Source organism: Balaenoptera physalus, assembly GCF_965194825.1.
Source record: "Balaenoptera physalus genome assembly, chromosome: 1".
Classification (NCBI taxonomy): domain Eukaryota; kingdom Metazoa; phylum Chordata; class Mammalia; order Artiodactyla; family Balaenopteridae; genus Balaenoptera; species Balaenoptera physalus.
Window position 1 is genome coordinate 65,022,988 of NC_138882.1, and position 23,821 is coordinate 65,046,808.

The window sequence follows — 23,821 nt, forward strand, 5'->3', positions numbered from 1 at the left end:
CTGGGAGCGTCACTTCCGGGTGCAGTGGCGGTCCATCATGTATGCCTTGTCTTCTTCCCTCAACTGTTGTTTCAAGTGCTCTTATCTTCAATAGCCTTGATACCTGCTTCCTGACCTATCTAGCGCTTTGAAAAGTCACACAATATTAATACCACTTTTAGATAACGTCAGAACAATAAGATTATTAGTAAAGCTGTCACGAAGTTCTGCAACCTGATCATTTTCTGTCGAGAGCAACACATTTCTTATCCCTCCCCTCTTTTCTGTGTCTCGTCAATAGTACACCAAAACAGTGAACTACTCAATTCCCCAGAGCCCATATGTAAAAACATTCGGGAACAATACAGCTCTACGGAAGAATAAAGGAAGGCCTTTTGGATTTCCATGTTATCTTGCTCTTGAAAATGCTTATCCTTCACAAGTGACAGAACAACCAAATACCGTCTGAACTCAAACAGGCTGTACTGGTTCTCTTTGTAAGTGTTAGATAAAGGGAAATAAGAAAAGAATTCTACCCCCATCTTTTGCCACCCCCCCTAAATTTCCCAGCAGTTCCAAGAATATCACTGCCACACTTAGCAACTCTATCCATCTTTACAGAGCCAGCAGAGTGAAACTAAATAAATCTCTTTTCCAAAGCCAGGATGACCAATAAGACTTCCTTCAAAAAGTGGGGATGGGGAGGGGAGAGGAAAAGGAAAGAGACAAAGGTAAAGCTTTTCCAAATTTCAGCTTTTTGTTCCTATTCCCTCTGCCTGTGTTGAAAACGTAAGGATAAACAATGCAGTGTCTTTGGTATCCAAACCGAACCCCACTTAGGTTCTGTGAGATGGATCACTTATTAAAAAATAGCCTTTCTGGACATAGAGTCTATATCTGAACTCAGGGAGCCAAGAAAGTTTGTCCCAGAGTATGGCCAGAAAGGACTCTTAACTGTTCCTAAACCAGCATCATTTCTCATTCACACCCCCACTAAGAACAATACTCTTCTCAATCTCACTAACTAACCCATCCGTAAAGGTCACACCGTATCACAGGTAAGAGGCGAGCAGGCTGGCTTTCAACTTCTTGATCTGGTTTTCTTCTGTTCGCATTTTTGGTCGAGACAAAATTAGCCTTGGTATGAGAAAAGGAAGTGAGGTTTTAAACTGTTGTGCTACTAGCACAACATTAACATGACAGAGGGCGACAAAAAAACGAAAAACAAAAAACCTGCTTAATTTTCTTAGATTAAGATGCATCAATCATTCATTTCTCCTTTCCTCTCCAAATTAAACGGTGCTTCTCTACTTCTGCCTCTATTTCTCAACCACACACCCCGACATTCACACATTCATCCTTCTCCTAAGCTCTTGCTACGTACAGAGGTAATGAATCGTCAGGAGAGGCTGGCGGGGTATGGGGGGGCCTGGGCAGCCACAGGAAGGGATGTAAATGCCTTCGAGGACCCTGAACTGGACAACCCACGTGTAACCTGCATGCCACCAACACGCTGCACTGCAGGCCAGACCGCAGAGAGGCTAACGAATCCCAAACCCAAACACAGGGATGATCAAGTTTCCTTTGGCAAGACAGAGATAAGGAAAAGCAAACACACACACGAGCAATGCAACATTTTCCTTCTAACATAATCACCTTCTTCTCTCCCCACCCACCCTCCCTAACCCTATAAACTGTAACCTATAAACAGGATCCCAAATACATACCGCATCAATCATGTTTATCAATTATAATAAACATCAGTTCAACTAAATGCTACAGCTAGAATTATTTCCACTATTTATAAAGTTCTTTCTTTTTACTTATTTATTTGGTTTTTAGTTTAAAACCAGTTCTGTAACAATGCTAAACTATGCTGAGGTATTTTATGAAGGGGCCAGAAGCTAGCTGTTACCCACAAGCATTACCCTCCCAGATTAAGGTATCACCATTCAAAGAGAAAAGGAAGAGAAGGAAGAGAGGAAAGGAGATCCAGATTACAGAATCAACGTAAGATCTGCTAAGGTTTACTGCTTTGAGCAAAGGCTGAGAGTAGAAGAGCCCACACATGGAACTGCTTCATGAATAAGGATGGTCAGAAGAAAGCAACTTCACAAATCATACGGAAATCTGGGTGTAAACCTGACAACTCTGAGAAAAGACATATTCCCTGCCCTTTGGATGGAATCCTTTCAAATATCTTACTGAAAATTTCAGGCGTGTCCCATGGAATCTCTTTAGATTAAGAAAAGAATGAGGCAGAACAGGATTAGTATCAGCCTTTAATGATGAAAGCAGTTTACTTATCCTATTTCTGTCCAAGTTCACATTTGTACTGTGTGCACCATCTATGCAAAAAGATGGCCAGGGCTGTGATGAAACTAAATGCTTTTCACTAAATGCTTTTCACACACACATACAAAAATGAACTCACAATGGTTATGATCAGATGAATCCATCAGTTCTTGCCCATTTGAGTAATTTTAAATTTCAAGTTTTTAGTCTTTTTCTCCATTAGTACTGATGGTCTTTTTAACATTTTCAGCTCCAATAAACACGGTCTGAACGAATAAACTTTAAATTCATCAATTTTAGATGCCGATTAAGGAGAATGTATTTGACCAACTCTCATAATCAATTGTTGAGGCTCTTTAACGGAGGGCTCTCAGATCGCAGACTGATTTCTGGGGGGCCCCTGAGGGGTCCAAGGCCACAGCAGACTGCCAGCAGGAGGTCTGAACCAGGTGCTGCCCACCGCTCGCCTGCTCTCGGCCGGCCCTGACGCTCAGGGCTTGCTGACTGCTCCCTGTCTGCTCTCTCTCTCTTCTTCCTAGTGTAACGATTTTACTTTTTTCTTGGGAAAGAAAGTTTTGTGAGGATGACATGGTTTGGGGACAACTTTAGACTATGAACAACAAAGAGTTTCTTTTGTAAGCCAAGTGTTTATTATACACTAACTGCAATGTTTACTATCAGGATTTACAACTTTAAAAATCTACATTAATTTCCTACATTTTCAAATGTATCCAGCTTTCCCAGCAATTTAAATAGAAAATTTAATGATAAAGATTGGGCTGAATTTAAATATTGTGTCAAGCATCTGTGCTTCTGAATATAGACAAGGTTTTTTCCCAACTTCCCAAATAAATGAGGGATAATAGAACAAAATAATGTAAAAAAGAGGTACAATTGTGCTTTTCTCCCCAACAATGAATGAACTGTGTAGAACAAATTGGCAAGATAATCTCACTAAAAATCTTTTAATTAATATTATTTTCCCTTTTAAAAAAACGTTAATTTCTAATAATGCTACCATGAAGTACAAATCAGTACGGTCCTACACAAAACGAAAGTTGGATTCCTTTGGTTCCATTCCTCAATAATAAGTTGAGTAAATTGGGATGGTATTGATCTTTCTTACCAAATAAATAAAAGCAAGTGTGTTTTATATCAGGTAATGAATGGATAGGAACAACTTTTTTAATTCTAAAAAGCTGCCTATGTAACTTCAGAAACATTTAAACTAACATAGCACTCAACATATTTCTTAAATCAGGAACAATAATATTGTTCCTCTGAGAAGCCCTTTTCCAGGTCTTTCTGCTGTCCTTTAGATTTATACAGGGTACAAATAAAGTTCACAACCAAATTGCCCTGCTTGTGATAAGCAGGATTCAAACAATTACATTCACCACTCCCTAGGGAGGGCCCATTACCATGGGCAAATACAGTATCGCTATAAATGCATTTAGAATTAGTCTTTGGCTTAATATGTGTTAACCAAATTCAGGGATAAAATAAAACTTGCATAAACATTAAGGGGGAAAAAAAGAAGAATGACACAATGAACTGTGATGACCTATCTGGCCCTTCCTCTTAAAAATGCAGAAACGCTACCAAACATCTCTTTTTGGTCAAATGGTCCCTCTTAATTTCCAGACTCTCCCATATAAGGTGGCTAAAAGTTAAGTCTGAGTACCTTAGCTTAGGAGATTCACTCAATTCGAAAAGCATTTCTTGAGATGATAAAAAAGATGATATAAAGTAAAAAAGGACTAAAGGTTGAGTCATGACACAATATGATCAGTAGACTATCTAGGGATGATGATGATGGGGCGTCAATTTTAAGTTAAACACCCATCAACAAGCTGTTTTAGTGTTTCATGTGTACATGTGTAAATGTACCTTTCATTTCACAACTTGTTTTTAAATAAGAGAAAAAAAGAGAAAAATTCTAAAAGTTACCTTTGTCTAAGGATTTATTTCTTCTTTTAAACACAGGTTTTTACGCTGGTTTAAATTTTATCTTCATAAAGTGATCCACAACCCCACATACACAAAGGCAGAATCCCCCTATCCCGAATTAACTAGAGAATATAGACAGGGCAGGGAAGAGAAGACCATCGTACTGACATTTAAAGCTTAGTATCTTTTTTTTTTTTTAATATTGAAGTCTGTTGGTGAATCTTATTTGGGAGAGGGAGCATTTTTGAACCACATAGGAAAACAAACAAACACAGCCTTTCCTTGCTCTTCCTCTTAATCCATTGGGCTTGAGTCCCTTGGGATTCAACGCTTCCTTTGGTAGCAATTTTGGGAAATTAATGCTACAACCTCTAATCCAGTATGGTGGGTATCAGCACTTCCCTCCCTGAATCCTTCCTCCTAACTTACCACTCCCAAGGGAGGGACTCATCACTACGGGCAGCTACAGTATTACTGACAGCCCTAAAATCATTTGCACAGACTAAAACTGGAGATGTCAAATCAGGATAAAAGATTAAATTCAACTACATCAGAGAAATAGTGGGATGAAGAGGAGAAAATTTAGTAACTGACACTGCCATTCTATTTACACACCAAACTAAATAAACTACTTAAAAAATCAAGTTAATGTCTGCCCAGAGGATATTACAACTTACCAACATAAAAGGTTAAAACAAGCAGCAACTTTTATATAAAATTAATAAAGACAAATGAAAAAAGAAATTGTCAGTAGCATCTATCTCCTCAATGTGTCTGAACTGCACGATATAAACTAGTCCATTAGTACAGCAGCTTGCTAAAAATTGACTTTGGTTCAAGCTTAGTCAAAAAAACAACATAAAAAAAACATACCACACACAAACACGGTGGATGGACATTTGTTAGTTTCCCTGCTTGCAGTTCATTGATTTTGGAGGGATCTTAGGAAGGTGAAGGGTAGTTAATTAAATACTTTGTGAAATAAAATGGGAAGACAGAAGGAATAGAAGAAAAATTAACAAGGGAACTAAAACATTTCTGGTCTTTTAATATTAATATGCCTGTCTCCCACTTGGATGATCACAAACAAAAATGCACATTGTGTCTGTATCACTGCCTTTCCCAACACTGTGAAGAGACAAATACACAGAATCCAAGCTCCCTTGTGGATATAAGCAGAGCATGCAGAAGAAAAATTACCTGTAAGCTCTCTCTCAGCCCCCAGCTCGAAATGGGGAAAAAGTGCAGTCATAGGACCACCGGAGATGTAAGCAAGCACCCACAAACACCAGATGGGAACCTTTCACTCCAATAAGAAGGGAGCTCAGATGAGCTGCACTGCAGTGATCCAATCTTTTGGGAACTTTTTGGATACAGATACTAAAATAATAGAACACTGACAAAAAGGGGAATCTAATTTCCAAGTTACCCTCATTCCTCTTCATCTACTTCCATAAACACTTCCTTTTCATGGGCTCATTTACATCGTCTAGAAATACCCTGGAAACAATTACGGAAGCTAATCGCCTTCTACAATGAACAGAGCGATGTGTATTGCCATTTAGACCTACCTAGCAGGAGCACCACTAACAAACCAAGGAGACACTTGAGGTGTGTGCAAAGTTCCTGCTCAAAGTCCTTCAAAGGTTCTACAGATCCCATGCCCGGCTAATGAGTGCCTTCTCTAGTCAGAGAACCAAGGAGAGTGTCAGGGTGAGAGGAATTGATAAGCCATCTGGTGAAAGTCTGTCGCTAACCTCAGACTCTTCTCATCACACCTCTTTCGGTGATCTATAACCAATGGAAAACAGTCTAGTAGAGTTCCTTCAGAAAACAAAAGAAGGGAAAAGTTTCCCAATTTCAGTAAGTCATTTTGTTCTTTGCCAAGTAAGTTAAAGGAAGTTCGGATGAAAAACTTCCACAAAATGGAAAAAACAAACAAACACACCAACAGTAGAGCATTTCAGGAGATAAGAAATCAGGAGAACCACCAAGTTAGGTGTCTGCAGTAGTCTTTGCTCTTCGGAACCAAATCCTGCCCTGCAACATGTACAGCCATTCCTGTTGAAAGTAGCAGAAAGCAGCACTGTTGCACCACAGGATCTGGGCCTCAGGTCATTCAATGATTTGGGGTGAGTGAGAGCTACAGTTCAGCAGGAATTCCTTCCTACGCAAAAGTGCTCCAAAGGCACCACCTGATGGGGGGGAGGGGGCGTGTGTGGAGTGGGAGTGTTTGCACACACTGCCTTCAGCTTCTGCACCAAGCCTCTTGCATAAGTGGCAAAAGAAAATAATTTTCTAGCACCTCTGTAAGAGTCATCAAGGATAAGGAAACCAGCAAGAACATTCCCCGCAGTTAAGAACGTTAAGTCCCCCTTACCCTAAAACCCTCCCGCCCCACAGTGTGGGAGCTCACTGAAATAGGATCCAGGAGCAAGAGATAAACATGTCCAAACTATATATATATATATAAAAAACAATAACAACAACAACAACGATAACAATAGAGATACAGTAATACAGGCCTGCCTAAATTGTACCAGTTAAGAAAGGAACCCCCAACACAATTGATACGATTATAAACACCTTGTTATGACTTAATGGCCTGTACAACAGACCCATAAAAATGATTTTTTTTTTTTAAGAAAAAAAGAAATTTAGACAAACAAGAAATCCCCTTCCTATATTGGAATTGGTAACCCACCTTAACTCGTCATCATGACTGCTGGAAATGATAAGTAGTCCTTTCACTTATTTTTTTGTTTGTTTGTTTTTGATTTTTTGTTTCTGCCTTTTTTTTTGTTTTTTTTTAAATTTTTGGTTAGAAAGTTCTCCAATCCATGAAGCAATCCTGAAAAGACAGTGTTTTATTACAAAATTAGGCAAATGTTGTCCCGTTTCCATCCTTTTTTTCCGGCATGTGTTTTTTCTTCTCTCCCTCCTCTCCTTTGCCCTTGCAACATGGCAAGAGGAAGCCCATCACGTGTTTCGGTCTCAGCCAGGCTGGCAGCCAGTCGCACTCGGAGTGAAGAAGGGGGCTGGCAGCGTCGCTCAGCCCAGCTCACTGGGCCTTGGAGGCGGTGGTGGTGGCGGCAGCCCCGCTGGCAGAGGCCGCTGTGAAGAGCGAGGTCTGGATGGGCTCAGCTGAGGTGGAGGTGGCGTGGAGGCTGGCTACAGGTCCAGGGTTCCCTGCAGAGGCTGCAGCGGCAGAGACCAAGCTAACTGGGTTGCTGGTGAGCAGAGAGAGGTTCTGAGGGTTCAGGAACAGAGGGGCAGTCACGATGTTGGGGGCTCCTCCCGCATTGGCAAATACCAGGTTCCCAGTTGCATCCAGGGACGTTATTGGAAGAGAGCCACCAGAAGCAAGAGCTACAGACAAACCCCCCACAAAACAGGCAGGAAGGAGAATGTTAGCATCATCCCGGAGAAGCCAAGCAACACATCAAATGTACTGAGTTTTCCTACAACCCAGATGGAAAAAGCGTATCCCTTAACTGAATTTTTTACCCTTAATTACAGCACTACACTGTCACCAACTAAAGTTTATTTATAATTTTGAAAGAGACTAAAGGGCTGAAAACTCTAATTTAATAAGCATGATCAGCATAGGTGAGGAGAATCAAAGAGTCATGTTTCTATCTTGAAATCTCAACTTTATTCCATCTACCTAGAAATATTTGTTAAATCCAATAATTTTGTTTTTAATGAAGATTACTGACTTTAGATTACCTCCATTCAAAAAACAAACTAGCTACAGTGATTAAGGCATTAAAATATAGTTCGCTTTTATCAAACCAACTGGCATTGCTGATAAATTTGAGCACTTTATAGTGTGATATACAGGATAAAAACTGTCTTTCGAAAAGACTTTAGTTCTAAAATAAGTTATATATTACCAAATAAAGTATAAGGTGTGATTCATTTCTCACTTCAAAACATTTAATTTCTATGACCTGTACAAAGGAGAATAATGAGTCTCTGTAGGAGGAAAGCAGAGCTATACCGATGTAGGTGGGTTCTAAGGTTAGGACTTGCTTTAATGCATAAGAATTTTTCTGTAATGCTGTTGCTTCTCCTTCATCATCAAAATTTTCATTAAAATAATTGGGCACTCTAATATCTTTTCCTATATCTGACAACCCCCCACAATCCCCTCACCCATATAACCACATCCTCACATGTATATTTGAGGCACATGTATTTCTTAGTGGATTAAAAATTTGATTGATTTCTTACATAATATATAAAGAACGAGAGAGGAACTGAGGGGATGTCCTTGACTTTGGACGTGATCACACACAGAGTACAGAACAGTGAGTCTTGGTGCAGCCTGACGTTTTCTGAGATTCCAGGCTCAGGGTCATGGTCCAGTTCTAGACCTTCCCCGGGAGTACCTGTTCTGTACTCAGTTATGCCCTGTGGAAGGCATCTTGCCTTTTTAGTATCACTACAGCCCAGAGGTACACCGAAATGCAAGAGAAAAAGTGATTTATCACAAATCTTACTCCAAAAAGAAATCTTTTTATAATAAAAGCTTTACAGATCTAACCATCAATTTCACATATGATTTAGTCAATGAGAAAGTCAATATAATGTAAGGTAATCTAGGTCATGTTTTAGATTTGTCTGGAACTAATATTGTCTACAGTATACTGTAGAGATATCATCTATGAAACACTAATCTTAATTGAAGTTCGTTAACAGCTTATTTTTGGCCCCAAGAACTCTCATTTAAGCCCAAATTATTTTAAGAAAAATTTCTCAGATTAATATAGTGATGTCTCAAAGTGTTTCCTTGAATCACGTAACAGCAAGCATCTTCAAACACAAAGCTCAGACGTTAAACAAATCAAACCCTTCACTACATAGAATGAGTGGATTTAGACTCATTTTAGACTGGATAGCATGCTAAGGCCAAAAGGGACCCATCTGGGCTTGTAAAAGAGACATTAAAATCCAAGAGAATATATGCTCTATAATGATGGGGATATACAAAGGGCAGAACCTAACAAGAATTAAAAGTACTCTTGAAGTCTGCATGATGTGCTCCAATGTTAATTCGTTATAGGGCCTTCTTGTATACGGCTCTCTTAGGGGCGGGGGTGGGGACTGGAGAATTTTTCTTGGTCAAGTTTGTCTGGGGATGGGTCTTGGATGACTATTTAGATAAATGTAGGAGGAAATTCTGCCTCCAAGTCCTATTTATATAAGAAGGTAAATATCAGCATTAAAGTCCTGGTTTCTTTCTTTCTTTCTTTCTTTCTTTTTGGCCACACCATGCGGCATGTGGGATCTTAGTTCCCCGACCAGGGGTAGGACCCCCCGCACCCCCTATAGTGGAAGCTCGGAGTCTTAACCGCTGGCCTGCCAGGGAAGTCCCAGTCCTGGTTTCTTAATACACCAAACTAAGTATATTTCCTGTTCTTACAGACCGACACCTATATTTCTCTTACAAAGCTGTTTACAAGGACACATTCTTGGTCCTCACGTTAGTCAGCATTATCAATTCAACGATCTCTTCCCATCACTCTCACCTCTAGCAAAGCAGACTTCCTCCATTTAAAAAAAAAAAAAAAAAAAAGGCTAAGTAAGGAAAAAAATTCTACTGACCTTGAATAGTTGCCAGTGTACTGTTGCTCATCAGAGCTGGGCTGAGAGCACCACCCAGGGTCCCTGGATTGAGACTGAGTAAGGCACCTCTGAAAGTCCAAAAGAGCAGTCACTTTATTACAACGTAGATGCCTGTGTCAGTTTGACAACATACCCAAATGGATAAGAAAAGGAAAATACAACTGGGGAAGTATATGGAAATATGTTGTTCTCTTTATACTCTTACATGGTTTGGGTAGTGCTTCCAAGTTACTGCCTTCCTTGATGCTCACTTGTACAAAGCAAAACAAGGTTATGGTCCACACAAAATGTAAAACTTGCAGTCATTGTGACTCTTTGAATTACTTCATTCTCCTTTTTTCCAAAACAAAAGGAAAAAAATGCCAGAGAAAGGAATATATTTACAAAGTAATTCTTATTTGTTTGATGGTAATATAAAATTGGGAATCCTATTACTGTTATCTCTTATTTATGTTTGAGAATTAGAAAGCAGACAGTTCAGAGCTTAATGGAGAAAGCATAAGGATAAGAGTCAGGAATCCTGGGCTTTCTTCCTGGTCCCATCACTCAGGTATAATCAGTGGTCTGGTGTTCTGTATCTTCATCTAGAAATAAAGGTATGACTACTGTCCTTCCAGAGTGTTAAGAAACTTAATTCCAACCATAATCAAAATCCTTGTGCTACTACTATAGAGCAACCCATTTCAAAGAGATTATGGCTTTAAAGGATTTTTTTGTTTTTGTTTCTTGTCTTTTTTTGCATTTAAGATAGTGATGAAAAAGTATTCCCTACAATAACTCCAGGGATGACCTCCTAGCTGTTTCTCAGATGTAAACAAGATGAGAAAGCACCTTACCCAGCTGCAAACTGTGAGGGTGCCATCAGGCCTGGGTTTAGTCCTGCAGCCGCAGCCATGGCAGCAAGACTGGCATTTGCTGGCAACTGTGCAGCTCCTTGGAGGGCAGCAGCTGCTGCTGTCTGCAGCCCTGATGCTGTCACCATCACCTGGCTGGTCCCAAGAGGAGAGGACAAAGGAGTGGAGGTGGTGTGTGTTGTGCTGGTCTCACTGGCACTGGATGCCTCGGAGGTGGAGGCTGAGGCAGAGGGGGAGGGACTCAGAGACGGGGAAGTGACTGCTGAGGAAGCCGGAGGCGCTGTGGAAATCACGGCCGCGGTGTTGTTGGAGGTGGTGTCTGTAGTGCCTGAAAAGGGAATCATATTAGAAATTGACCTTCTGTAAATGTTCTTGGAAGAATGGCTGCTTTATTCAACCATACTCTAGAATCAACTGAATAATTAATTTACCATCCAGTAACCTCTAAACATGTCCTATTTTATTAACCGAGTTTAGTGTTTCTAGGGAAATTAACCACAAAAACAAACATTTTAAGAACCAAAGCCATGAACCCTACTTTAAGAGGCAAGAGCAATAAAGTAACCATAAAACAAACAGGGAACACAGCTTTCCATTTCCAATTTCCTATTAAAAATTAAAAAAACAAAAAATCACAGAAGCTCTAACTACAGAACACAACTGCTCTGGGGAAGAAATGTACAAGCAAAAAAATCCAAGCTTCTGAAAAGCATTTTCATTCAGAAATCTCCTTAGTAGTCTCTATAGAAAAATCAAAACAAAGCAATGAAATCAAGAAAAACTAAAAGTTACACATTTTTCTCAAATAAGTATCAATAACATGCACAGAAACAGTATGAAAATAACTAAAGGAATATGTCCAGATGCCTTTAAAAAAAAATTTTTTTTTTAATTTATTAAAAAAACAAAACATAATGGTACAAAAGGTTGAAAAATAAAAGAATTGGAAAAGATATACTGTGCAAATATAAACCAAAAGGAAATTATATAATAACAGATACAGTAGACTTGAAAGCAAAAGCATTACGAGAAATAAACAAGGGCACTTCATATCAACAAGACCAATTTACCAGGAAGTTTTAAATTTGTATGCACTTAACTTCAAATTATATAGAGCAACTGAGCTACAAGGAAAAAACAGACAAGTTCACTATCATAATAGGATATTTAACATACTGCTGTCATTCACTGATAGAGGATACCTCTTTCAGAACCAGTAGACCCCTCCCCAAAAAATTAGTAAGGATATAAAGAAAACTTAAATAACGTAAGCAGCAAATTTGATTCAACACGCAGATATATAGTCACTATACTCCAAAACTTTAAATTACAAATTATTTTCAAGCACACTTGGAACATTTTTAAAAGTGACCATATTGTGCTATAAGGCAAATTTTAACAAATTTCAAAGTATTAAAATTATACAAAGTGTGTTTCTTGACTTGTAGTTAAGCTACAAATCAGTAACAAAAAAGTAACTAGAAGTTATGAAATACACTACTTCTAAGTAATCCCCCAAAAAACAAATCACAATTGGAGTTAGAAAATAACTTGAATTGAATGATAATAAAAATATCACATACCAAAACTTGGATGTGACTAAACCTGTGCTTACAGGAAAATGTATAGTCTTTTTTTTTTTTTTTCAAGGTAACAGTAGTGTTGTTTTTTTTTTTTAAATTGCACACATGTCTATAAACCTAATAAACAGGTTTTCTCTATTTTTTTTTATACAGCAGGTTCTTATTAGTCATCAATTTTATACACATCAGTGTGTACATGTCAATCCCAATCGCCCAATTCATCACACCACCACCCCCACCCCCCTGCCGCTTTCCCCCTTTGGTGTCCATACGTTTGTTCTCTACATCTGTGTCTCAATTTATGCCCTGCAAACCGGTTCATCTGTACCATTTTTCTAGGTTCCATGTATATGTGTTAATATACGATATTTGTTTTCCTCTTTCTGACTTACTTCTCTCTGTATGACAGTCTCTAGATCCATCCACGTCTCAACAAATGACCCAATTTCGTTCCATTTTATGGCTGAGCAATATTCCATTGTATATATGTACCACATATTCTTTATCCATTCGTCTGTCAATGGGCATTTAGGTTGCTTCCATGACCTGGCTATTGTAAATAGTGCTACAGTGAACATTGGGGTGCATGTGTCTTTTTGAATTGTGGTTTTCTCTGGGTATATGCCCAGTAGTGGGATTGCTGGATCATGTGGTAATTCTATTTTTAGTTTTTTAAGGAACCTCCATACTGTTCTCCATAGTGGCTGTATCAGTTTACATTCCCACCAACAGTGCAAGAGGGGTCCCTTTTCTCCACACCCTCTCCAGCATTTATTGTTTGTAGATGTTCTGATGAAGCCCATTCTAACTGGTGTGAGGTGATACCTCATTGTAGTTCTGATTTGCATTTCTCTAATAATTAGTGATGTTGAGCAGCTTTTCATGTGCTTCTTGGCCATCTGCATGTCTTCTTTGGAGAAATGTCTATTTAGGTCTTCTGCCCATTTCTGGATTGGGTTGTTTGTTTTTCTAATATTGAGCTGCATGAGCTGTTTATATATTTTGGAGATTAATCCTTTGTCCGTTGATTTGTTTGCAAATATTTTCTCCCATTCTGAGGGTCATATGCCTTCTTTGCATTAAAAAATTTAAGTGGCTATTGGGTAATGAAAATCAGCTCTCAAAAAGTCTATTGTGGTAAACGTTTTCTTCTTCTTTTTTTTTTTTTTTGTTCATGCCACGCACCTTGCGGGATCTTAGTTCCCCAATCAGGGATCGAACCCGGGGCCCCAGCAGCGAAAGCACCAAGTCCTAACCACTGGACCACCAGAGAATTCCCAACATTTTCTTATTCGAAGAAGCAACAACATACAATGATATTATGAATCTCATAAAAATTAGTATGAAAAATGAAGATCTAGAAAATAGTTCTTTGAGAGGCTTAAAAAAAAATCAAAATGCCAAAATTTCTTTTTGTTGTAAGGAGAACAAACATTTGAATACAAATAACTAACTGACATTAAAAATATCACTGACAGCTAAAACACATTCACGGAAATGGTTTACTATTATAGATCAATATTGTCCAACAGAAATACAGTACATATGTAATTAAATTTTCTAGTAGTCCCATTGAAAATAGTAAAAAGAAACAGGTGAAATTAGTTTTAATATTATGCTCTATTTAACCCAGTATATCCCAAATATATTTCAACATAAAATCAATATTTTAAAAATTTAATGAGTTTTTTCATACTAAGCTTTGAAAAGCAAATCTCAAATTGAACTAGCCACATCTTACATGCATAAAAACCATGAGGCTAGTGCTTACCATATTGTATAGCGCAGGTCTAAAATATCTCTAGAAGTTAGGCCTAGTGTTACTTAAAGAATATCAAGTCCCTTTGCCTAAAGCAGAAATAAGTGATAAGGCATAGGATAGATAAAGAAGATGCCAACTATTCCCACTGAGCTGTAATTTTGATGCTATCTAACATCATCAAAGTATAGAACAGGCCCTCTTACTTCAGTAATCAGTAAATGCTACATACAAAAAAACTGGTTGCCTAAACCAGCTGGAACTTCATTTAGCGAAAGTCACTATGTTCTAGGATATAATCAACCACATGTATGTGTATAGCAGAACCTAAGTGGTATTTTCTCAGGATAGAGAACTGAAAAAGACCAAAAACGTCTATAAATTTTCAATATAATACTTCTATGAGGTATAAAAGACTTCAGAGATGAAAGAACTAGACCAATCAAAATAAGTATTTCAAACCTATAAACATATTGGAAAAAGGATCTATGTAAAAGAACTTTCTTTGTGATAAAATCTAACGCCAAGCTGTAGAAGATTCTCTTCTCTCATAATAACCGTATTAAAAATTCAGGCAGTTTTGTTCTTTTAAAATCTATTTTGAAGCCTTCTTCTGGTCTATACTAAGAACACCTAGAATTCAACTCTCATTTTAACTGTTAAGGAAATGTTTCTTTCACATATTGCAGAGCTGGGAGAAAATTAGACACCATCTATTTCAGTACTGACTCTACTTTTCCCACCTCCTATCATGTTACACAAAAGGGTTATGTGGTCTCTGAATTAATCAGGTAAACATATCTTTCTTACTGTTAAGTGAAAAGGGAGGATTTACTCCTTTTTCTGTCCCTCTCAAAAATATAAATAAGATGATTCCCTCTTTACTGCTGCTGTTCCAAAGTACATCTTTGTGGATATTATTAATCACAGTTTCATTATTCAGTTCTAAATCTATCAGACCAATTTATATCACTGAGCTATTGATGCTGTGTTGGGTCCTATGTTTGGCAGATTCATACATACTTTTTCACTTTGACACTCTTTTCCTAAGACCTGCCCCCCGTTCTATAGAAAGGTATATATATCTTCTCTCATTTCTCTTCTACTGCTAGTAAATTTCAATCTTTTCTTGACCAATTTTTCAGCTTATCTAACCTGATTTCACTTACGGGCACTACTTTCTCTTCAAACTTTTGAAATGCACTTGAGGTCAAAGGCTTAAAGTAGCCTTTTCTTCACTCTCCACTGCCGTTTTCAGACCATTTGGTATCACTTTCTTAAAATCCCGCATATATACAAAGAAAATCCCAATAATTTCATCAGTGAATTTAACCTGGGCTAAGAGATGATGACTCCAGAAACCATTCAAAGTAGCTCTTTCTGGTTTTTATCCTCCAACCACATTCTAGGTGTCTTCAATATGAATGTTGTATGAGCACTAGAGTATAATAATGAGGTCTTCAAATTAATTCTCCCAGTGAATCACCTCTTAATCAATATATATCTTTTATCTATATCCTTGGCAACTTAATTACTTGGGCAACTTTGATCAGGGAAGTGATGCCTGCTGAGCTTCAGCGTCCTCAACAACAAAATTAGACGCCATCACCTCCTCACAAGGTTAGTAGGAAGTTATGTGCAAGAATACATAGTGTGTGGCACAACCTCTTGTTTCCCACCTCATCCTTTTTAATTGAAAAAAAAATTTTTTTAAATTATTGAAGTATAGTTGATTTACAGTATTGTGTTAGTTTCAGGTGTACAGCAAAGTGATTTAGTTGTATGTGTGTGTATATACATATATTCTTTTCCAGATTCTCTTCCATTATAGTTTATTACAAGATATTGAACATAGTTCCCTGGGCTAGACAGTAAATCCTTGTTGTTTATCTATCTTACATATAGTAGCTTGTATCTGCTAATCCCTTTCTCTGTATCGTTCCAATTTTAGTGTATGTGCTGCCAAAGTGCGCACCCACCTCATCTTTTGTAAAAAATAGATTTAGTGAGGTGCAATCTACATGCCATAACATTCACCCAATTTAAGTGTAAAATTCAATGAGTTTTAATATATTGACAGAGTGGTGCAGCCACCACCCCAATCTAGTTTATGACTAAAAAAGATTCCTTGTGCCTATTTGCAGTCACACCTGTTCCCACCTACAGCCTCCAGTCACCTGCTTTTTGTATCTGTAGATTTACCTTTCCCAGACCTGTCACATAAATGGAATCATACAACTTGTAGTCTTTTGCATCTAGCTTTCTTCAGTTAGCATACTGCTTTCAAGGTTTATCCATGTTGTAGCACGAACCAATACTTCCTTCCGGCTGAAAAGTGTTACGCTACATGGATAGACCACATGGTGTTTAATTCATTCATCAATTGATGGGCAATGGCTTGTTTCCAGTTTTTTGTTTTTTTAAAAAAATTAGTTAATTAATTAATTTATTTATTTTTGCCTGTATTGGGTCTTCATTGCTCGGGCTTTCTCTAGTTGCGGCGAGCGGGGGCTACTCTTTGTTGCGGTGCACGGGCTTCTCATTGCGGTAGCTTCTCTTGTTGTGGAGCACAGGCTCTAGGTGTGCGGGCTTCAGTAGTTGCGGTACACGGGCTCAGCAGTTGTGGCTCGCGGGCTCTACAGCACAGGCTCAGTAGTTGTGGTGCACGGGCTTAGTTGCTCCGCAGCATGTGGGATCATCCTGGACCAGGGCTCAAACCCGTGTCCCCTGCATTGGCAGGCGGATTCTTAACCACTGCACCACCAGGGAAGTCTCTCCAGTTTTTGATTATTATGAATAATGCTGTTATGATCATTTGTGTAAAAGTTTTTGTGGAAATGTTTTCATTTCTCTTGGGGGGAATGTCGGGTAGGATGGTAATTTTATGTTTAAAGTTTAAAGACAATGCCGAAGTGTCTTCCAAAGTGGCTGTATCATTTTACATTCCCACCAGCAATGCATGAAGGTTTCAGTTTCTCCACATCCTTGACAAGACTTATTATTTTTGGTCTTCTTGATTATAGCCATTCTAGTGAGTATGAAGTAGTATCTCATTATGATTTTATTTTTATTTTTTAATATGAAAACATTTATTATATTTAAAAGATAAATTTATAATATGTTACACATGAAAAACCTACAAAGCTCCTATGTAGAACGGCTTCTTAGAACGTAAAGCTAATTTAAAATTACTATGAATGTACAACATTTTATAGTATAAGCTTCTGTCTGTTTGAACAATGTAATGATTGTTCTTTAGGATTAAAATAAGATTCTGCAGTAGTCATCTCTGTAGCTATACAGTAACAGCACTCTGCTGAGCAATAATGTTGAACATCTTTTCATGCGCTTATTAGTCATTCCTATATCTTCTTTGGTATAATGTATATTAAAATCTTTTGCTCCTTTACAATACTAAGTTGCCTGTATTCTTACTATTGAGTTTTAAGAATTCTTTATATGTTCTACATATAATTCCTTTATCAGATATATGATTTACAAATGGAATTAATTTTTCTGGACAGTTCATTGAGAGAGTATATTTATTTTGTATCTTGCAACAACACTGAAATTCATTACTAGTTCTAGTAGGCTTTTTGGTGTGTGAATTCCTCAAGAATTTTATACATATAGGATAATGAAAACAAAGACAGTTTTAACTTCTCCCCTTCCAAACTGGATGTTTAAAATTTTTTTCCATTATTAAGCTGACTATAACCTCTACTACAATGCTAATTAGAAGTCTGCTAGAGCAAACATTCTTGCTTTATTCCCAATTTTAGGGGGGAAAGCATTCAGTCTTTCTCCATTTAGTATGCTGTTACCTGTAGGCTTTTTAGTAGATGCTCTTTATCAGGTTAGGAAGTCCCTTTCTATTCCAGGTTTTTATCATGAATGGGTGTTGGATTTTGTCAAATGCTTTTTCTATATCTAGTTAGATGATCATGAGGTTTTGGTCCTTTCTTCTATTACTATGGTGTACTACATTAATTTATGTTCAGTTATTAAATCAATTTTACATTCCTGGGATAACCCCTTGGTCTTAATGTATAATCTTTTTTATATGTTGCTGGATTTGATTTGCTAAGATTTTGTTGAGGATTTTTGTGTACATTTTCATGAGGGATATGGGTTTATAATCTTTTTCTTGCGATAACTTTGTCTGGCTTTAGAATCAAGGTGATATTGACTTCATACAATGAGTTGTTCCTCCTCCTCTATCTTCTGGAAGAGACTGCTAAAGGTTAATTCTTATTTCTTTGTGAAATATCTGATAAGAGTTCACTGCTAAAGCCCTCTGAGTCCAGGCATTTCTTTTTGATTCACTTACTTTACTTGTTTTAGGTCTTTTAAAGGTTTTCTATTTCTTTTTGAGTCAGTTTTGGTAATTTGAGTCTCAGAATTTGTCCATTTCACCTAAGTTGCCTAATTTTGGGGGGCAAAAACTTGTTCATAATATTCCAGAATGCTGCATGAGGTAGCAATTCCATTCTTAAATATATACCCAAGAGAACTGAAAACATATAACCACATAAAAACTTGTATTGAGCTTTGTGATGACCTAGAGGGGTGGGATAGGGAGGGTGGGAGGGAGGCTCCAGAGGGAGGGGATATGGGGATACATGTATATGTATAGCTGATTCACTTTGTTGTACAGCAGAAACTAACACAATATTGTAAAGCAATTATACTCCAATAAAGATACAAAAAAAAAAATACTTGTATTGATACATGCATACTCATAGCAACAGTATTCAAAATGGCCCCAAACTGGAAGCAACTCAAATGTCCATCAACTCCGGAATAATAAACAAAGTATGGTATATCCATGGAATGAAATATCACTCAACTATTAAAAGGAATGAAGTTCCAATATATTCTGCAACATGGATAAACCTTGGAAATATGCTAAATGGAAGAAGCCAGACACAGAGGGTCATATATCACATGATTCCATTTATATGAAATGTCTGAGACAGGTAAATTCATAGAGACAGAGTAGGGGGAGAAGTGAATGGGGAGAGACTGATAATTGTTATGGATAGAGGGAGAAGTGAATGGGGAGAAACATAATGGTTATGGGATTGCATACAGTTCATTATGAAACACTACTTTGGAAAAAGAATTGGAGGCAGAGCTTGTTCAGTTGAGATTATTAAGGGCTGTGGAATTTTTACAAGTTCTTAAGACACAGAAGAATACATATCTTTCTGGAGCAGTACAGTCATTATCATTCATTTTCTATTGTAGAAAAGTTACCAGGTACAGCCACTATGGAAAACAGTGTGGAGGTTCCTCAGAAAACTAAAATACCATATGATCCAGCAATCCACTCCTGGGACTATACCTAGAGAAAACTATAATTCAAAAAGATACACAGGCTTCCCTGGTGGTGCAGTGGTTGGGAGTCCGCCTGCCAATGCGGGGACACGGGTTCGAGCCCAGGTCGGGGAGGATTCCCGCATGCCGCGAAGCAACTAAGCCCGTGCACCACGGCTGCTGAGCCTGCGCTCTAGAGCCCATGAGCCACAACTACTGAGCCCGCGTTCCACAACTGCTGAGGCCCGCACACCTAGAGCCCGTGCTCCACAACAAGAGAGGCCACCGCGATGAGAAGCCTGTGCACCGCAATGAGGAGTGGCCCCTGCTCACTGCAACTAGAGAGCCCACGTGCAGCAACAAGGACCCAACGCAGCCAAAAAAAAAAAAAAGATACATGCACCCCTATGTTCATAGATAGCAGCACTGTTCACAATAGCTAAAACATGGAAACAACCTAAATGTCCATTGACAGATGACTGGATGAAGAAGATGTGGTACATATATACAATAGAATACTACTCAGCCATAAAAAAAGAACGAAATAATGCCATTTGCAGCAACATGGATGCAACTAGAGATTATCACACTAAGTGAAGTAAGTCAGAAAGAGAAAGACAAATACCATATGGTATCACTTACATGTGGAATCTAAAACATGGCACAAATGAACCTATCTACAAAACAGAAACTGACTCATAGACAGAGAGAACAGACTTGTGGTTGCTGAGGGGGAGGGGGGGAGGGAGAGGGATGGACTGGGAGTTTGGGGTTGGTAGATGCAAACTATTACATTTAGGATGGATAAACAACAAGGTCCTAATGTAGAGCACAGGGAACTATATTGAATATCCTGTGATAAACCATAATGAAAAAGAATACAAAAAAAGCATGTCTCTATGTGTATAACTGAGTCACTTTGCTGTACAGCAGATTGGCACAACATTGTAAATCAACTATACTATAATAAAAAAAGATTTCAAAAAATTAAAAAAGGGAAAAGTTTACCAAGGACCTATTATGTACCAAGCACTATGATAGATACTGGGAAAATAAAAATGACCATGGCAATCACACAACATTTCTCTTAGATGAGGACAGACTCAGGGTATGTTTATTCCTTCATTTCTAAAATGCTATCCCAAAAGATGGTAAAGTAATAAAAAAGGGAGTGAGAGCTCTGGGAGTGAGATTTCAGAGAACTTGAGAATTTGATACATTTGCAGAAATGAGAAAGAGGTTAAAATTGGGTGGTAGAGAAACCAGCCAGAGTCCAGAAGGGCACGGTAGAAGACTACGATAGAGGTGGGATTTACCCCAGTGGAGCCCTGAGGGGATTTCAAGCTCCCCGTTGTCAATACTGAGGCAGGAGTAGGAAACAAGGGCAGAGAACAGGGTGACCAGACTGTTCACACACCAGCTCTGTCAGTGGGACTTTTTCCTCCCTCCACCAGACTCATCATCTAATAAGCATTAACTAATGTCACCTACTACTCTTCAAAGAAAATAAAAATCTGAGTATGGAAGGTTAAGAACGTTAGTGTCAGCACTGGCATCCCTCTCATTTGAGGAAGGTGTGAGGGTACAGCCTGGTCTGCCTGTCTGCTTTCCACCCATAGGCCCTGAGCAAAGTCTGGCAGTTCTCTCCCCACATTCACAGCTCACAGCTCCCTTCCAATCAAGGGAAAGGATGCTGAGTAACAGAGGCTACACAAGGGCAGAAAAAACCTTACAAGCTACTGATATTAAGTACTAAGGCCTTGCATTCATTGGTATGACTAAATAATCAAAAATTACCAGACAATGAAAAAATCCACAGCACAAAAGAAATGGCACAAAATAAATAAGCAGAATTGAGGCCAGAAGAAGCAACTTAAATACAATTCTAATTTGTACTGTATCTACAAATTAAAAATAGATTGCTATAAAAAGGCGGAATCAGAACAAAGAAACATTCTTAGAAATTAAAAATATGATTTTGGAAAAACATACAAATGACAACAATAAAAAATGGGAACACAGGAACAGTTAGATAAAATTCAGGATATATTTCCAAGAATGAAGTATAAAAAGTTAAAAAATGAAAAACACAAGAGAAAAGTTAGGGATATATAGGATCAATTTAGAGAGTTTAAAGTCTGTTTAAAATATGTTCCAGAAATAAGGAAGAAAGACAAATTACCAGAGTTAAAGAAAGACATTAATTCAAAGTGAAAATGCCCACTGAAGGCCAAAGAGGACAAATTTAAAAGGCCCATGCCTTGATACCTTCTAGTGAAATTTCAGAACTCAAAGGATAAAAAGATCCTTAAAGTTTACAGAGGGAAAAACAAATGATCAACAAATCGGAGTTAGACTGAAATCAGACTTTTCATTGGCAACACTGGATGCTAAAATACAACAGAGCAATACCTTCTAAGTTCAAAGGAAAAGTAATTTTGTACCTAAAATTCTATTACTGTACAAACTACAAATACTGTGAGGGCAAAATACTTCTCAGTTATGCATGTACTTGGAAATTTTCCCTCCCATATAATCTTTCCCAATAAAGAAAAAAATTACTTGAGAGTGTGCACCAGGCAAAACAAAAAGGAATAAAAGGTAGAGGGAGACATGGGCTCTCAGAAATATTGGATCTAACTCAGGAACACAGTGAAAAGAAGTTAAAATAAGCAATCATAGGGATTCCAAGGAGAAAGTCTTCAGGAAGAAAGTAGATTGCATTAGATAAGCTGTATGATTAAGATACTGGATGTCTTTCATAAATAATATGAGTGAAAGAATATGCAACTTCTGTCAACTGAAAAAAAAAAAAGCAATATAGAAATGTCAGAGGAAAAGAGGCTATAATAAGAAAGTTATGGTCCAAATAGGAAAAAAATTAAAATGAGGCATGATTTTCAGCAACTGCTGACAAGAGGAAGAAAAGAAAATCCATTTGACACTGACTCTTGTAACCTTCTCTTTCAAGGAGCAAGGTTTAAGTGTCATAAGATTACATTTTTCACCCTAATCATATGAGCTGTCCCTGAACGATATTTATACAAATGTAATATTATTGTATTCATTTTCTATCGCTATTTAACAAAGTACTACAAACTTAGCAGCATAAAACAACTGATTCAACTTTGTTGTACAACAGAAACTAACACAGTATTGTGAAGCAATTACACTCCAATAAAGATCTATTTAAAAAATAAATAAAAAGGAAAAAAAAAACCCCACACATTTACTATCTCACAGTTTCTGTGGGTCAGGTGTGCAGGCACAGTCTAGCTGGTCCTCTGCAAGGCCACAATCAAGGGGTCAGCCAGACTGTTCCATTCTGGAAGCATGACTGGGGAAGAATATGTTGCCAGGCTCACTTGGGTTGCTGGGCAGAAATCATTTCGCAGAATTTGCTTGCTGCTCTAGACTAAGTGCCCAGCTTCTTTTTGGCTGTTGGCTGAAGGCCACCCTCAGCGCCTAGAGGTCATCCTCAGTACCCTGATTTGTGAGCTTCCTAACATGGTTGTTTATTTCTTACTTCATCAAACTGGTAAGGAGGGTCTCTAGAGAAAGTCTGGGAACAAGACGGAGTCTTACAAAATGTAATATAATCACGGAGTGACAGCCTATCACCTTTGCCACATTTTATTGACGAGAAGCAAACCAAAGGCTCAGCCCACACTCAAGGGGAAAGGATTACACAAAGGCATGAACACTAGGAGGTAGACACCATGGTGGGGGAGGGTCACCTTAGACTTTGTCTGTTACAATTATAAATGCTGATTATTTTTTTCTCTTAATTTAGATTTATCAAGCGTTGAAACTTATTTGCTTCTGATCTAAACATTTTTCATTTTGCAACTTACTTTTTGTGTGTATATAATTTTATTTATTTTTTTAATTTATTTAAAAAATTTTTATTGGAGTATAGTTGCTTTACAATGTTGTGTTAGTTTCCACTGTACAACAAAGTGAATCAGCTATACGTATACACATATCCCCTCCTTTTTGGATTTCCTTCTCATTTAGGTCACCACAGAGCATCGAGTAGAGTTCTCTGTGCTATACAGTAGGTTCTCATTAGTTACCTATTTTATACATAGTATCAATAGCGTATATATGTCAATCCCACTCTCCCAATTCATACCGCCCCCTTCCTTCTCCCTTGGTACCCATACATTTGTTCTCTACGTCTGTGTCTCTAGTTCTGCTTTGCAAATAAGATCATCTATACCTATAAGTGCTGATTATTAATTTAAAATTTTTAGAGACTTCTGCCTTTGACCATAAGAGTAAATGATAGCAAACTTACCCTTACACTATAACAAGAATAGAGAAATATATGAGAAAATGTTTTAGATATGAGAAAATAGGCAGCACAGGGCTGTGATTCCCTGAAGAAAGGGAAACAAACGATGTGAGCCCTATAATCACCTGGACTTCATTTGGAAGCACTTTCTAAA

General features: G+C 37.9%; 1 protein-coding gene across 8 annotated transcripts in view; it reads right to left on the reverse strand.

Annotated features, from left to right (window-relative positions):
- Window positions 1-6,975: 6,975 nt before the first annotated feature.
- POU2F1 (POU class 2 homeobox 1) overlaps window positions 6,976-23,821 on the reverse strand; it is a 171,705-nt gene continuing 154,859 nt past the window's right edge. For all 8 annotated transcript variants that reach the window (XM_082437646.1, XM_082437642.1, XM_082437647.1 and 5 more), the window contains 3 exons: window positions 10,692-11,037; window positions 9,835-9,923; window positions 6,976-7,593 (listed from right to left, as the gene is read on the reverse strand). In XM_082437646.1, the coding sequence (XP_082293772.1) occupies window positions 7,286-7,593; window positions 9,835-9,923; window positions 10,692-11,037 (743 nt within the window). In that variant the 3' untranslated portion in view covers window positions 6,976-7,285. The remainder of the gene's footprint in view (window positions 7,594-9,834; window positions 9,924-10,691; window positions 11,038-23,821) is intronic.